Source organism: Arvicanthis niloticus, chromosome 24 (genome assembly GCF_011762505.2).
Source record: "Arvicanthis niloticus isolate mArvNil1 chromosome 24, mArvNil1.pat.X, whole genome shotgun sequence".
Lineage (NCBI taxonomy): Eukaryota > Metazoa > Chordata > Mammalia > Rodentia > Muridae > Arvicanthis > Arvicanthis niloticus.
Genome location: NC_133432.1, coordinates 31,378,898 through 31,393,855, shown reverse-complemented (window position 1 = coordinate 31,393,855; position 14,958 = coordinate 31,378,898). Strand labels below are relative to the sequence as shown.

At 55.4% G+C, this 14,958-nt stretch overlaps 1 protein-coding gene across 1 annotated transcript; it reads right to left on the bottom strand.

Moving 5' to 3' along the window:
- Positions 1-4,064: 4,064 nt before the first annotated feature.
- On the bottom strand, positions 4,065-12,241 carry Lfng (LFNG O-fucosylpeptide 3-beta-N-acetylglucosaminyltransferase). Its single transcript, XM_076923522.1, has 8 exons — positions 11,726-12,241; positions 7,671-7,719; positions 7,227-7,326; positions 6,985-7,138; positions 6,813-6,898; positions 6,321-6,486; positions 5,318-5,403; positions 4,065-5,197 (listed from the first exon to the last, which is right to left on the bottom strand). Exons 1-8 carry the CDS (start codon positions 12,152-12,154, stop codon positions 5,131-5,133), a joined length of 1,137 nt encoding a protein of 378 aa, XP_076779637.1. The 5' UTR covers positions 12,155-12,241; the 3' UTR covers positions 4,065-5,130.
- Between the last annotated feature and the right edge of the window lie 2,717 nt (positions 12,242-14,958).

Genomic DNA, 14,958 nt, shown 5'->3' with positions numbered 1-14,958 from the left:
CCAGACTGCATAAGTCAGACATTAGAAGGCCAGGGATGTACTCAGGACTTCGAGCACTCACCTAGCATATGTGAGACCCATGGTTCAATTCTCAACACTACCAAGAGGGAAAACTGAACAAATCAGAAGGAAATATATTTATATGTTTATATTTATTAAATATATTTAGTTCTTCCTGGTTGTAGCCCCTAGATCTGGGGGAGGGTCTCTGGAAAGCTGGGACTCACAGTGGGAGTCCCAGGGTGAGAAGTCATCAACTGTGGCCACCAGGCGGCACCCAAGGACCACGGTGGGTTGTGGCGGTGGATCCCTGAACAGGACCTCTAAGTCCTCTAAACTCATGACCGCAGCCTCTAGCATCCAATATGGGGTGCCTCTTGGTCCTAGGGTTCTTTCTAGGGATTTATCAAGTGTCTTTACATATGTAGTTGGATAGGAAGCAGGACTGGTTAGTTTTTATACATTTCCCCCTTCTCTTATTTTACTTACTTTACTATTTTAATATGTATGAGTATTTTGCCTGCATGTATATCTTGGCATCACATGCATGCAGTACCAGCAGAGGCCAGTAGAGGGCGTTAAGCCAGTTCTAAGCCACCATAGAGATGCTGGGATTCGAACCCCAGATCCTCAGGAAAAACAACAGCCAGTGCACTTAACCACTGACACTCTCTCTCTCCAAGTCTTACTTATTTTTCAAGATGAAGTCCAGGCTGGCCTTGACTTCTATTTATCCAAGGATGTCCATATAATGCTCGTTTGAACCCAGGACTTGGTTCAAGCTTGGTAAGTGTGCGTGCGTGTGTGCATGTGTGTGCATGTGTGATGAAAATACACGTGGACTACCTCAGAAAGACAACTGTCTTAGAGGGGACAGAAGGTAGAGGGGATGATTAAATAGGTCAGAGCACGTGATGAATAGAGCCATCTTAATGAAACTAATGACTGTATACAATGGAAATGCACCCCAATAAAAAAAAAAAAACAGCTGAAAGACCAGTGAGATGACACAACTGGTTAAGGTACTTACTGTTAAGACTAACGACCTAACTTGTACATGTGCACTGTGACACATAAAGACAATTATTTTCAACCTTTAAAAAAAATTATGTGTATAGGCGTTTGCCTGTATGTGCACCATTCATGCCTGCTGTCTGTAGAGGCCAGAAGACTGTGTTATATCCCCTATGATTGGAGACAGTTGTGGGCAGCCATGTGGATGCTGGGAATCGAACCTGGGTCCTTCCTCTCCAAGAGCAGCCATCGCTCTTGACCATGGAGCCGTATCTCCAGCCCCAACTTTAAAAAAAAAAAAAAATTAAATCCCAAGCATCAAAAGGAAAAAAATGTACTTGTTTTATTTTGGTTTGGTTTGGCTTTTTTATTTTTGGTGGGGGAAGAGGTCAAGGCTGGGGTCAGGTGAGCAGGTGGCCCTAGGAGAATGTGCCACAGGCTAGGCCAATGGGTCTGATAAACTGCTGTGTCTACCCAGGGCCTTCTGCTTCCTCCTGAGACCTCAGGCCCAGAATACAGAGAGAGCAGGGTGAAGCCACCCAGAGGAGTCTGACTTCTGCCATCAGAGGTCTGTCCACAGGGAGAGACCGAAGACTCAGTGCCTTTATTCACTGCCCTTCCCAGCCTTCTCCTAACCAGGCCCCTCCAAACCCCACCCTGGGGTGCCTTTGTCTGGGCTGTGTCAAGCAGGAGCACCCACACAGACCCATGCTGACTTGTGCTCACACTCTGTGGTTTTGGCCTTCCGGCTCCAGCAGTGAGACACCTCTTCCAGGAAGTCAGCCCTGCTGACCCCAGAGAGGAGGGAAGTTCAGAGAGGGAAGTTGAAAACTGCAACCCTACCCTGCCACCCTCTCCCAGCTCAGCTCAGCTCAGCTCAGCTCAGCTCAGCTCAGCTAGTCCTGACCACCATAACCTAGCACTCAGCTCGAGAGAGGAAGCTGGGAACCTCTCTGTTTCTGCACCCTCCCTGATACCCTATAGCTTGCATTTGCAGTTTTACTTTTACTGGGGGCTGAGGAGAGAAGGAGCATCATTCTGTAGGTGGCCTAGGCTAGCCTTGAACTCTTGGCAATCCTCCTGCCTCTGCCTCCCAATTGCTGAGATTTACAGACATGGGGCATCAGGGTACCTGGCATTTTATAAACTTTTTGAAAGCCTCACAGTGATGGGTGGTTTGGGACAGGACACCTGACTGAATTAATTGATCAGAGAGGGTTCCTTGCTTAGACCCTCATTGAAGCAGACAGGCAGCCAATCACTGGTGTTGCATGTCTTTAATCCCAGCACTCAGGAGGCAGAAGCAAGTAGGTGGATCTCTGAGTTTGAGACCAGCCTGGTCTACAGAATTCCAGGACAGCCAGGGCTTCCTGAGAAGCCCAGGGCTTCCAGGGTTTCCAGAGAGAAACCCTGCCTAGAAAAAAAATCAGTCAGCTTGCCTCCCTTCTCAAGAGAAACTCTCCCGGCCCACTATACCTGGGAGTAGTTGAAGCCACTGCCCATACCCTTCCTGGACCCTTTCTACTTGGGTTCCGTTTCTCAAATGATTTTTTTATCTCACTTGGTAACCCATGCTGGCCCTGATCTCACAATCCTCACAATCCTCCTGCCTCAGCAGCCTTGTGAATACTAGGTTAGAGATCTATGCCACCTCCCTGGGTTCCCCTCCTGCTCCATGCTGAGGTTATATGTCCCTCCAGGCTCAGGGCTATTTAGACCACCATGAGGTGCTTTGGTTCCAATCCCAATGGGAACCCCAATCTGGCTGGGGGCCCGACTCCAAGCCTGTGAGGTTGGTGCAGCCGTACCTCAGCCCTGTGGGTAGGCTGATGCCAGCTCCAAGCTTTGTGCCGACCAGAGCAGAGGGTAGCAGGCCTCTGACTCATCCAGACAGGAAGGAGGCCCACAGCCTGTGTGCAGACTGTTCCATCACGACCTTTCCACCCCCTAGCAAATGTCAGCTTCCTCATCCACGAGTAGGGCCCTGAGCCACTGCCACCAGGCCTTGTACGCTGAAGACAATGGCCACCACAGAGGTTCCCCTACTCTGAAAAATCCCAGGCAGCTGCCCCAGGCCTTAAAAAGCCAAACTGAAAAGCCTGGCCAGTCGTTACCAGCAGGGGCCATGCCCAGTCCACCTGGGGTGCTGAACCCGTGATTGTGAACAATGTCTGGTAGAGTTAGGAGGGGCAGCTCTCTCATCAAATGGTGTGGCAAAGGCGGCAAAGGACACAGGTGGCAGGTAATGAGGACACAGAGCCCCAGGTCACTCCAGAGTCGGGTCAGAACAGGCAGGCACTACAGAGGGGCAGCAGGTGGGCAGTGCTAGCCTGCCAGCTCCGAGAAGCTTCGCTGTAAAGAAGAGGAGACAAGGAGACTGACCACAGGAAGGGGGTGTGATCAGGGATCCCCCTGATCAGCCACCCTCTGTGGCTGGATCTGAGGAAGGTCCCTGAAGCACCTCAGAAAGAGCTGAGTCCTTGCCAGACCTACCCACGAGTGAACAGCCTGGGTACCGCCCATTTTCAGAGGATACCTCTAAGTTTCTCAGGACAGATGAGAGGCCAGGTCAGCAGAGTTGATAGGGAACCAAGATCTAGGGGGTCATCCATCTCAGCAGCCTGGCTACCTGACTTAGGTCATCCTGATTTACCCTGCTTTGGGGACTGGCTCGATTTTCCTGTCTGCAAAATGGGTCTCTGGCCAGTCCCCAGTAACCGCTCTTCCTCCAGGAAGGTCTGGACTCCTTATCGATCATAAGTGATGTTGACACAGGGTGTGACCTGATCAAGCAGCCAATGAAGCCCTGTCCAACCCCCACCTCCCAACATGGTACCAACCCATCAGAGACAAATCTACACTGAGCTGGTCACACTTCATCTATTTTAACACTACGTTTCCCTCCCAAGTAGTAAGTTGGCTTCCTACCAATTACCTTCTTCTCCATGTCATGACCCGGTCTCCCCTGCCTCATCTCAAAGGCCCCTGGAGTTACCTTGATGGACAGGTGGCTTAGCCCCAACTCCCAAGGAAGACTAGAGCCCCTTGGGTTGCTGCAAAGAGCACCTTTATTCAGTGGACGGACGTCACCATGGTAACAACACATCAATTCCCTGAGAGCTTTTTCTTTATCATCATTAGCTTGCCTAGCTAAGGTCTTTGCAAAAAGAACACAGAATACAGCCCATGGGGTAGGGGTGGGGTGGGGGCAGGGTGAGGTGAGCCTTGGGGTGCTGGGGAGGATAGCAGGGGGAGGATTCCAGATACTGGAAGGCATAAATACAGTAGGAAGGCGCTCATGGTCAAGCTTGCCAGAGACCAAGCCTGTCTGGCTTCCATGTTTTTCTGATCCACAGAAAAGATAAAATAAGACCCTCTCCAGCCCATCCCAAAAAACAACTGCCCCCCCTCTTTCACACCCACCCCTCCCCTTTCAAGAAACAGCACAGTAAAAAAATACTGTCACAATATGTACAGGCACACCCACTATGGGCGACTTTCTCTCTACTTTGGAGAGGAGATAAAATTCATAGCTCTGAACCCCACTGGTGTGGGAGACAAAGATAGGACATCAGAGGGTGGGACTGAAGACTTCACCTCCACCCTGGAGGGCAGGGAGGGGAGCACTGTTCACCCAAATGGCCACAGGCAGCGTCCAGGCCAGAGCTCATGAGAGGCCCAGGCCTTTCACTACCCAAACCGGCTTCCCCAGCACTGGGCACAGCTCAGCTGACGGGGAAGGCCCATGGAGGTGCTAGTACCCCAACATAAGAGACTGTGCTACAAGTCAGCACCCATGGACCCCCGAGGGGAGCCCTGAGGCCTCTTGCCCACCCCCCACTGCAGAGATCCAAACACAGATCCCACAGAACTGACCTTGGAGTGACTCTCAGAGGGTAGAGTAGTTAGGAACAGACCTGCCACTCCCTGAAGAACACGACTGCCCAGCAGTCTGCAACACGGGTGGGCATGCCACACTAACACACAAATATAGACACACACACACATACACAAAGCCCTAAAGAGCCTCATACACCAAGGCCAGGACATACAACAGGGGTCCCTGGGCCCTTTGGATACCAGGGGCACCCAGGGACAGGGTCTCAACCACAGCTGCTAGAAGACAGTGGTGCGGGGACACCAGGGTGTGTCCGGGTACAGGAGGCAGTGGACAGAGCGGAACCTGTGGGGACACAGTAAAGACCGGTCTGTGTGGTGTGCCATGCACCCTCGGGCAGTCCCAACCATGGGGTTCCTGGGGAGGTCATAAGCAGGTATTTGGTGGCCCTCTGCACGTTCTTACCTGGATGGGTCAGCCTCCACCGAGAACGGTCCCTTGATGTGCACTGCGTTCCTCTTGTTTTCAAACATGCCATAGCTTAGGGTCACCTGCATTGGGGGCAACGGAAAGATGCTGGAGAGGTGGCAGTCCTGCCTGGCAATTCCTGCTGCTCTCTTAGACCAAGGACACCTGCTCAGCCCACCTTGGCGGGGCCTACGACCATGAACAACTCAGAGCAGATGTGTCCCCTCAAAGGGCAGGATCAGCAACTTAGAACAATCGATTTTACTTTTCTTGTGAGGAGCTAGAGAGTGAAACTGGGGTACCTTATGTGGACCAGCAGCTCGGTATAGACTGTGACACCTGAGAATGGGGTATCTCTGATATCTCTATTTAAAACAGTGACCCCAGGCTAGCTCAACTGACAGAGTGCTTGTCTAGCATGCATAAACTGGGTGTAGTGGTGCACTCCTGCAATCCTAGCCCAGGAAGGTGGAGTCAGGAGAATCAGGAATTCGAGGTCATTCTCAACTACATACCAACTTCAGGGCTATCCTGGGCTACAAGAGACCCATCTCTAAGTAAATAAGCAAATAAATGAAAACATACATACACCCCCACCCCCAAATGACTCTGAATTGGGTATGGTGGCACATAACTGATTCCCAGCATATGGGACGCTGAAGCAAGAGGATCAAGGCTAGCCTGGGCTACATAGTGAAGTCTTGTTTCAATAACCCAAAAGTAAATAAATAAGCCTGGGGGTGGTGGCACACTCCTTTAATACAGCACTGAGGCAGAGGCAGGTGGATCTCTTGAGTTCAAGGCTAGTCTGGTCTACAGAGATAGTTCTAGACAACCAGGGCTACACAGAGAAACCTTGTCTCGGAAAACTAAAATAAACCAACAAATACCTAAATAAGTAGATAAAAATTGTCTCTTCCTTGGAGGCACCCTCTCCCTTCTGTCCCTCGACTCTTGAGTTCCCTGCTTGGCCACCCAGGCCTGGGGGACACACACGCACCTGCTCATGGAGCTCGGTGGTGGGCACTTGCTGCAGGTTCTCCAGGTGGGAGTGGAAGAGGCCGCTCCGGATGAGGGGCACACCCAGCAGTGCTTCTACAATATAGCCAATGGTGCAATCGTCGGGGAGCCGGATGCGCTCTGCCGTGCTCATGAAGTGTCCCCCGCTGCAAGGGAAGGGTAAGCAGAGGCTGAAGTTAGCAGATGGCCAGCGAGCAGACGAGACCTTGCCAACCTGGGCTCAAAGAGACGAAGTACACTATGCCCCACCCCCACCATGAACCACAGTCTTCCCATGCCGAAGGGTTTATCAACCAAGGGTGTTCTAGCCAGAGCAGAGGTAGGGAGAATAGCAGAAAGCACCAGCTGGGAGAGGAGTGGGTATCTGGGAAAAAATAGCCCAAGCCTGACCCTGCAGCAAGGCTCCCAGGCCCAGGAACACCAGGACCACTCTGCTCTTGTGGGTAGTAGCAGACATGCAGGGGACACTCACCTGGCCCATGGGCCCATCTTTAGGGCCAGCCCTCGGCTGATGCAGAAGCCAGCTCCTCCGGTGGCAAACCAGAAGTGGACAGGTCTCTGGATGAAGTGAAATGGTTGTCAGGAGACTCCCCGATTCCTCAGGGTGTGTGCAGCCCTGGGAGACAGCGCTGGGAGACACTCACCACTTTGTGCTCGCTGATCCGTTCCGTGGCCTGGATGGGCCTGTCCAGGCTGGGCTTGCCGATGTACACATCTTGGGTGTGGGGATAGCTGGCCAGCAGCCGCAACAGCGCCCGGAGGTTGACATAGTTGTCGTCATCCACGTGACAGAACCACCTGAACACAAGGCGGGATGGTGTCAGGGACCGCCAGGCTGCCAGGGAAGGGGCACGGACGGGGCACAGTGGGAAAGGTAGAAACTCACTTCTTCCCTGACTCAATGAACCGGTCATACTCCACAGCCATCTTGCAGGACAGAGCCTGGCGGCTGTGAGCCGCAGAGCAGTTGGTGAGTACCACATTGCCTGTGGACAGGGGAGAGCAGTAGGCATTTCTCATTGCGCCAGACCTAAACCCCAGCCCAGCCCCCTCCCCAGGGTAGCTACCCCTGCCCATTCACTCAGCCAGCTTTTCCCTACTACGGGCCACCTGTTGCTGCTAAGCGGGACTCAAAGGGTCCCCCGAGGACTGAAAGGGTCTCCTCTGCATAAGAATCAGGGGCCCAGGAGTAGTGGGCGGGGCATGAGGCAAACAAGCCGAATGAACTGGCCTCTTAGCCCCGCAGCAGCAGCCGGTGACCTCACAGCCTCAGGGGAAGAAGTTGCTTGGGATCAGCTCCCCCACCCCCACTCCCAAGCCTGGGACCAACCTGTGAGCTTGGCCAGAGCTTCGTCCTCCCCGTCCGTGAAGATGAACGTCTGGAAGAAGAGACGGGATCTTGAGCCTTCGGCTCCAAGTCCCCTACCAGGGGTCCCCAACCGTCAAGTGCCCTCAGCTGCAGGTCTAGACTCCGCCCCCCGCCTGCACTGAACGTCCTGAATTCAACACTGCACATAGAATGCGTGCTCAAGCGCCCAGGCGGAATTGGCAGCTGGGATGACTGGGGGAGGTGGGCTCACTCTCCAACTTTCGACAGGTGGGCTCAAGGTCACCATAGGCAGCTGGGAGGCACGAGCCAGGTGGGATGCCCCACCCACCAGCCAGGCAAACGGGCTTCAACCAACCCTCCCGCCAACCTGTGCACCTGGCGGGGCACACACCCTTATTGACACAGCTAGCCAGCCCGCCCAGCCTGCAGGCTTTCCAAACTGTGGGAGGGGTGGGGGACAGGAGGAGGAGGAGGTGGAGGTCGGCTTTGGGAAGCTGAGCCTCACTCACTCGGGTCGGGGACAAAGGCCTCTGCTGGGCTGCTGCCAAGCCCTGGCAGACAAAGGGCCCCGGAGGGAGGATGAATCACCAGCCATTGTCCGCCAGCTTTGTCCTGGGCTGGGCCAGCCTTAACTCTGCCGAGTTAAGCAGGAGTGGCCGGGCTGTCATTTCCATACAGCTGGCCTGGTTAACTGGGCCGGCTGGGCGAGAGGTCCTGTGCATGGGAGTATGGGTAAGGCCATGCGTGACTCTGGCCTGGACTTCCTCCTGTGCCCTACAGAGCAGGTTTCCTCTGCCATAACACCCAGCCAGGTTCTAGGAGGTCACCAGTGGTCAACAGGGTGGTAGCAGAAAAGGATTCGTGTCCCCAGACCCACAGCAGGGCACCTGAGCAGCTGGTGCAGTTTCCGAAAGGAAAAACTCTTCCCCACTCACAGAAGGCCTTGCCCAAGGCCACAACCAAGACTCCACCTGGCCAGGAGCTGGGCCACCCCCTGGCAGGATTGCACTACGGAAGAGGAGGGGGGCGCCGGGGCGGAGCCAGGAGCTGCCGGCGCCCGCCTGGGCCCGTCGGCACACGGGAAGGAATGTTCCTTCCTCCGCCGGCCCGCCCAGCGCGTGCCGCCTGCCGCACCCTGGCATTGCAGAGTGCAACCCCAGGGCGGGTGGGGGCTGCTCACAGCAGGAGCAGCAGGCTACCCTACAACCACCAGCCTTCACTTTGCTTTTGTGCACAAAAGGGTCCCAAGGAAACCTGGGTGTGCGCATGCAAACCTGGAGGTCACAGGTCACCCAAGGAACTAACTACCTCAAGCCTGCAGGGGTGGCATATCGTGCCCAGGGCAGTCCTACTTCTTTATTCAGGCTGACCCCATGCCCAGATGCTCACTCCAGTGAGGGCCAGGTTAGGAGAGCAAAAATTGGGATCGCTATCATCTGCAAGTATGCACCCCCTCTTTCCAGGTCTCTGCAGACACCCGGGGCAGCCCACACGCACAGACTCGCATCCAGCCCCCCCCCCCCCTGCACCCCAGCATCTCAGCCCAGGAATGCCGTGGGAGGTACAGCGGGCCGGCCTGTGCAGACGCTGATGCTGGATTAAAAGGAAAATGCTTTCTTAATGAGATCAAGAGAGAGGCCTGTTCTCCCGCGCTTCGATGGTGTCCTAAAAACCCAGCCCAAGGCTATGGAGATTAAAGTCACCTTTGTTCAGTTGGGGGTGGGGGGGGCAAGGAGGCCCAGAGACGGGAGTGTGAGGTATTCTGCCTGCTGTCTCTCCAATACAAGGCAATCAGGAGGGGGGAGGGGTACCTGTGGGTATTACTTAGTCCCCAGAAACTCTGTAAAATGGGCACAACACAGCTCTCCTGTGCAGAGTCAAGTGCTAGGAATGGACTCTCCTCTCCCAAGTGTCCCTGGGAGGGGAGTACCATCTTCTTTTCTTCTTGGCATATAGTAAAGAGACCAGAGAGGACCCTAGCCTGTGTCTACACTCAGGAAGAAATAATGGAAGGCCCAGATCTCCAGTCTCTCCCCGTCCCACCAACTTCCCCTAAGGAGGATGGACAGGGCAGAGCAGGGCAGCAGAGCTGGTGAGGGCAAGCAAGGGGGTGGGGGAGAGACACACAGGAAGCAGCATTGTTCCTGGAACTGAGATTCAAAGAAACACAGGATGCCAAGTTCTGCCCCAGCCATTGTGGCTGTGGCGGTGGCAGCCTGCAGCCTGGCGCGCTCCTTAGTGGTGGGGGAGGAGCAAACGGGCCAGAGGCCAGGCGCTCTGCCTGCCCCTCACTGACCAGCCTCTCCACCTCTCAGAGCTTGCCTGATTTCTTTGTACAACCCCACAATCATGCCCGATGCCAAGGCTGCTCTTCCTGAACCATAGGACTCTGATGCAGATGGCGTCTTCCTCCAGGAAGCCGTCCATCCATTCATACTCAACCCAGGCTAATGCAACTCTCTCACCTTCCATCGGACTGCAGCCACCCTGGACAGACAAGAGACCAGGCCCTTTGCTACAGGTTCCAAGGGCCCTTGCTCATAGCACACAAGAGGGGGGCTTTGTCTGTCATGTGCACAGGAGGTGAGCATGCGCTTCCTGGTTGGGGGGGGGACCCTTACTCGGAATGACTGCTGGGATCACCAAGAACCTCCCCTAAAGTTATACAGTCCGCTTTATAATACCTCATTAGAAGATAGTATTTCCATTTTTGAGAGCAAGAGAGGGTCAGAGAGACCCTAGGCTTTTCACCAGATCACACAGTCCAACTGGGACTTGGTTTTGAGTCCTCTGTGCCAAACAAAGCTACCAAATCCTCAAATGAGAGTTTCTCAGAACCGATGGTGGCCCAGAGGGGGATAGATGCTGTCCAATATCACACAGCAGGAAGGCTGAATGAAGGAGTGGGGGAGTGCCCTGGCTCAGGGATCGTGCCCCACGAGGGCTGTCATTCAGGGCTGGGGGGAGGACACAGAGGCCCCCTCATCACCAGGCAACCTGAGTGGCCAGCACGCCAGCCAACGGTTCCCATGGAGTGCATAGCTGTACACAAGAGGCCGACGCCTTTCTCGGCTGGAGAAAGGGGCTTTGTTGCCTTGCCCAAGGGGCCGGCGTGAGAGCAGCCTAGCGCTGGGAATCCTAACGGCACTGCAGCCAAACAAAACCCATGGCCCCCCGCTGCCCCCTCCCGAAGGCCTGCTGAGCCCCTGGGAAAGGGACGCCTCATTCTCAGGAGGCTACCATGGGGTTCTCAGGGCCCCTCTCTGACCAAGATTAGATAGGAGCCTGTCCTCTTAACCTCAACTGTCCTAAAACAGGAGTCTAGCCAAGCTTGATGGCCCAGCTCGCTGGGGCTGGAACAGAAGGAAAGTCAGCCGTCCTCTTCACACCAAATACCCAGCACCCCCCCCCCCACACACACACACACATGCAGTGCATTCTGCTCTCCCGCCCCAACGGTCTTGTTGTAGCCTCCAGGGATATTTTCAAAGTGGGGTGTGTCTTTTTATTATGTGTATGAAGTTGGTCTAAGTGGGGGTTGGGGGGAGCTGAGCTACTGAAGACAAGGTTCTAAGCAAGCCTGGAGAACCAGCACCCATTCCTTTCACTATGCCTAGTCCAGGGGTGCTATGCCTCCCCCCCCATTTCACTTTCAAGGGTAGTACCTTCCACCTGGGAAGAAGGGGTTCGTTCTGAGTGGAGGAGACCCAGGATGGAACTGATTCAACTTGGAAAAGTTTGGGAACAATTATGGCCATTCACTCCAGTGTTTCAGAGAAGTGTTACAGGACCAGCCCTAAGCTGGAGGCTACTCATCCCGACATAGAGCATGTGGCTGGGGTGACCCTGGGCAACACGGAAAGCAACTTCCAGGATTGTAAGGCAAAGTGAGCCCCAGCAGCCATGCGGGGTTGTGATGGGATTTATCAGAGTCATCGTTTCCCAGATAGACCCAAAGCTAAGTAGCAGAAGCCGCTATCGCTACCGTCAGTCACGAGTTGGACCAGAGGGTGATCCCCACTTCATCCTCCTGCCCAGACCGCGCGGGGTCTCACCATCTCCTTGTGGCGCGAGATCCAGGTCTCGAACAGCAGGTCGAGCCGCGCGCGGTGAAACTTTCTGGTGGTCTTGACGGCGATAAAGACGTCGCGAGGGGACAGAACCTCAGCGGGGGGACGCGGATGGCCGTCGCCCTGGCGAGAAGCGACCCCGGGCGGTGGATCCGCGTCTCTGCGCGCGCGGGTAAGTAGACTGAAGTACTCGGAGAGGCTGTGCACCTCGCGGGCGAGGACTCCGGGATCCACGGCCGCTCTGGACCCTGGACCCGGAGCCGCCCCAGAGGAGCCCGCCAGGCTACGCAGAGCTCGCCGTCCGCGCTCAGCGGGCACCGGAGTCGGCGGCGGGTCGGCCGTGAGCACCAAGAGACAAGCCAGCAGCGCGCCCACCAGCGCCAGCAGCAGGCGCCGGCCGCACCGCTGGAGCATGGTGGCCGGCGGCCGCACGTAATATCGTCCCAGTGCCAACTGGTCCGGCCGCCCGAGGCTCCCGGTCCAGCTGCGCGCCTCTAGCTTCACCAGCTCTTAAACCTCCCCTGCCCGCCACGCCCCCAGGCGCTTATTGGCTGCTAGCCTTGGGGCGTAACCTCTAGGGCGATCTCTTGTTCCCACGTGGGACACCGACGGGGGGGGGGGGACTGGGAACCACCCAGCTGGGGCACCCACGGCACCCGCCCCCTTTGTGCACGAGCCTGTCCCGCCTGCGCCGAGTCACCCTCCGGAGTTGCTCTGGGCGACACCCAGGCTGACCAACGTCCGCCACGGCTGCACGTGGAGGGACGCGCCCCCGGCGCTGGGACCTGGGTGATAGGGCTAGTGCTCCTCCGCGGGCGACATCCTTGGCTTCTCGCTGTGCATTTCCTGTCCCCGAGCGGGCTTCCTTCCCTGGGGACCGTGCTGACTGAGCCAAAGTGGTAGCCAGCAGTGTGTCCTGAGCGATTAACTTTGAGATGCCCTTACTGTTAGATGTCTTAGGTATGGACATGAGGGTCAGGCAAGAAGGTATCAGGGACCAAATTCTATGTCCCTCCGTCGGTCCATCCTTCCCCCTCCCCCAGGCAAGCCTGTCTTGGCATCATGTTCCTAAATGGGGAGGGTTGGTCCCCGAAAACCTCAGGCGCCCCGTAGCGAGGAGACACTTAAGCAGCCTCTTCCCTCGCGGGATGAAAGGCTACCTTCTGTTCCATTTGGTTCCTCCGCACTCCCACCAGATGTGACCCAGCTGTGCGCCATCCCAGCCCCGCCTCCCCGGCACACGGCCCCCTTCCCACGGGCGGGGGCCTTGCCTGTGCCTAGCACGAGCGGGGGCGGCAGGAATGCGCGCCTGATGGTAGGGTGAGAGGCTGCGGGTCCGGAAATGGCCAAGGGTCCCTGGAGTGGGAGCAGGGTCCGAGCCCAAGCCTGCCGCATCTTCCGGGAGCGCAGCTGGGGGCGGCTCTCCGCCTGGCTGCCCCTGGGTCTGGTTGGCTTCGGTTTCCGCGTCCCCCTTCAAAGGAAGTCTGAGCCCACCCTGTCACCACGGATAAACTGCTGTTCCTTCTGTCGCCGATTCCCTAGCGTTTATATTTTAGACCAGGGTACCATTTCTACTTATTTCTCTACTACACTCTGTTAATGTCCGTCCCTCTCTTAGAATGTTAAAAGAAGGCATCAGGCTGGATCAGGTAAAGACTTACTGTAGATGGTTCAGTGGGTAAACTGCCACCTAGGCCTTGGATTTGAATTTAATTCCCAGGTCCCACATGGTAAGAAAGAATCAACAGAATGCTGTCCTCTGACCTCTGCACGTGCAACTTGGCCTGAGCAACACACGCACGCCCGCGTGCACGCGCGTACACACACACACACACACACACACCTGCTTTCAACAACATTCTTTTCAAAAAGCAGACAGACACGAATAGCCCTTGTAACAAGCTGGAAGATTGCTGAGCATTTAAAGACAGCATGAGTTACGGAGGGAATATCGGGCCAGCCTCTGCTACCGTGGGAAAAGAAGCCCGAGATGTAGCTCGTCTGGCAAAGTGAGTAACGTGCTTGCCTAGCGTGCATGACGGTCTCGGTCCCATCTCAGCACCAAGTAAAAGCTGGTATGGTGGCCCGGGCCGGTGAGCCCAGCGCTTGGTAAAGTCAGCGATTGAGATCTTCCTCGGCAAATATTGAGTTTGAGTCTGGCCTGAGTTACATAAGACCTTATCACAAAAATAAAATAAAATAAAATGACATTGGATTGATGTGTAGCCAGGCTCCTCCACCACCCTCTCGCCCCACCCCAGGAGTGGATCTGTGGTCCATTTGCTCTGAGGGCCCCGTGGGACAACACAACCCCTCGGTGGTGGGAGGGAGTGGGATATGGTGGTTCCCAGGCTTCTTCCTGACCCCTCCCCCCAGGTAATTAGGAGGCACCACCTCTGGTAGGCAGATGCCTAAGCAGATGGTGCTGGCTGTGCCCGAGTGACAAGTCTCCCATGGCGTCACCTCCTGCTATAAACCCCTCCCCCTCCTGCCAGAGCCCAGTCCCTCAAGGACAAGGAAAAAGTCCTACCTGCTATCCAAACATGAACCCATCCCAGTTTCAGCCTCAGCCTCAGGAGCTGATAAGTTCCCACCAACCTATGTGCTGTCCCAAGTATTTTAGATCTGAGGCTCTTCCCTGACTCCTCTCTCCTGGACCACTTGATAGCCTCCTAGTCTGTCTCCCGGTGTGTCTCTGTCTCTGTCTCAGAATAGACTATACCTTGGCACCCTGCTGTCACCTATGAATTCAAGACTCTCCTGGTATCCACATGTCTTGTGGTGGTCCTAGCTCCCTCCTCCCCCCCAAACCCCCACACACTGTCTTAATTTTCCAAACTACCTAACTTTCTGCATGGTTTCAATTTAAACCAAAGGGAAGATTCCTTAGTGGGCATTCATCAAGTCTGTGAGAGAAGGAGAAGAAATGGGAAATACCTATGTCTTCCTTCCACACCAACCTGACGAAGTCCTAGCTGGATGTCAGTCTCTGTGAGCCTCCATCCCAAGCCTGGAACTCCCTCAGGCTCCTACCACCAAGTCCTCAAGTTCCTCTTGTAAAGAAAGCAGCCTGAAGCCTGGAGAGGGGCTGGTGCAGTGTGCCGGTATGGAGCAGCTACGCAGGGGAGACCCAGTGGCCCATGTCCACGAAGCTGAAGGGGAGTGAGGAACACAGCTCTGGCTGTGGTGGCAGATCTGAGAATGGCAGGTCAAAGCCT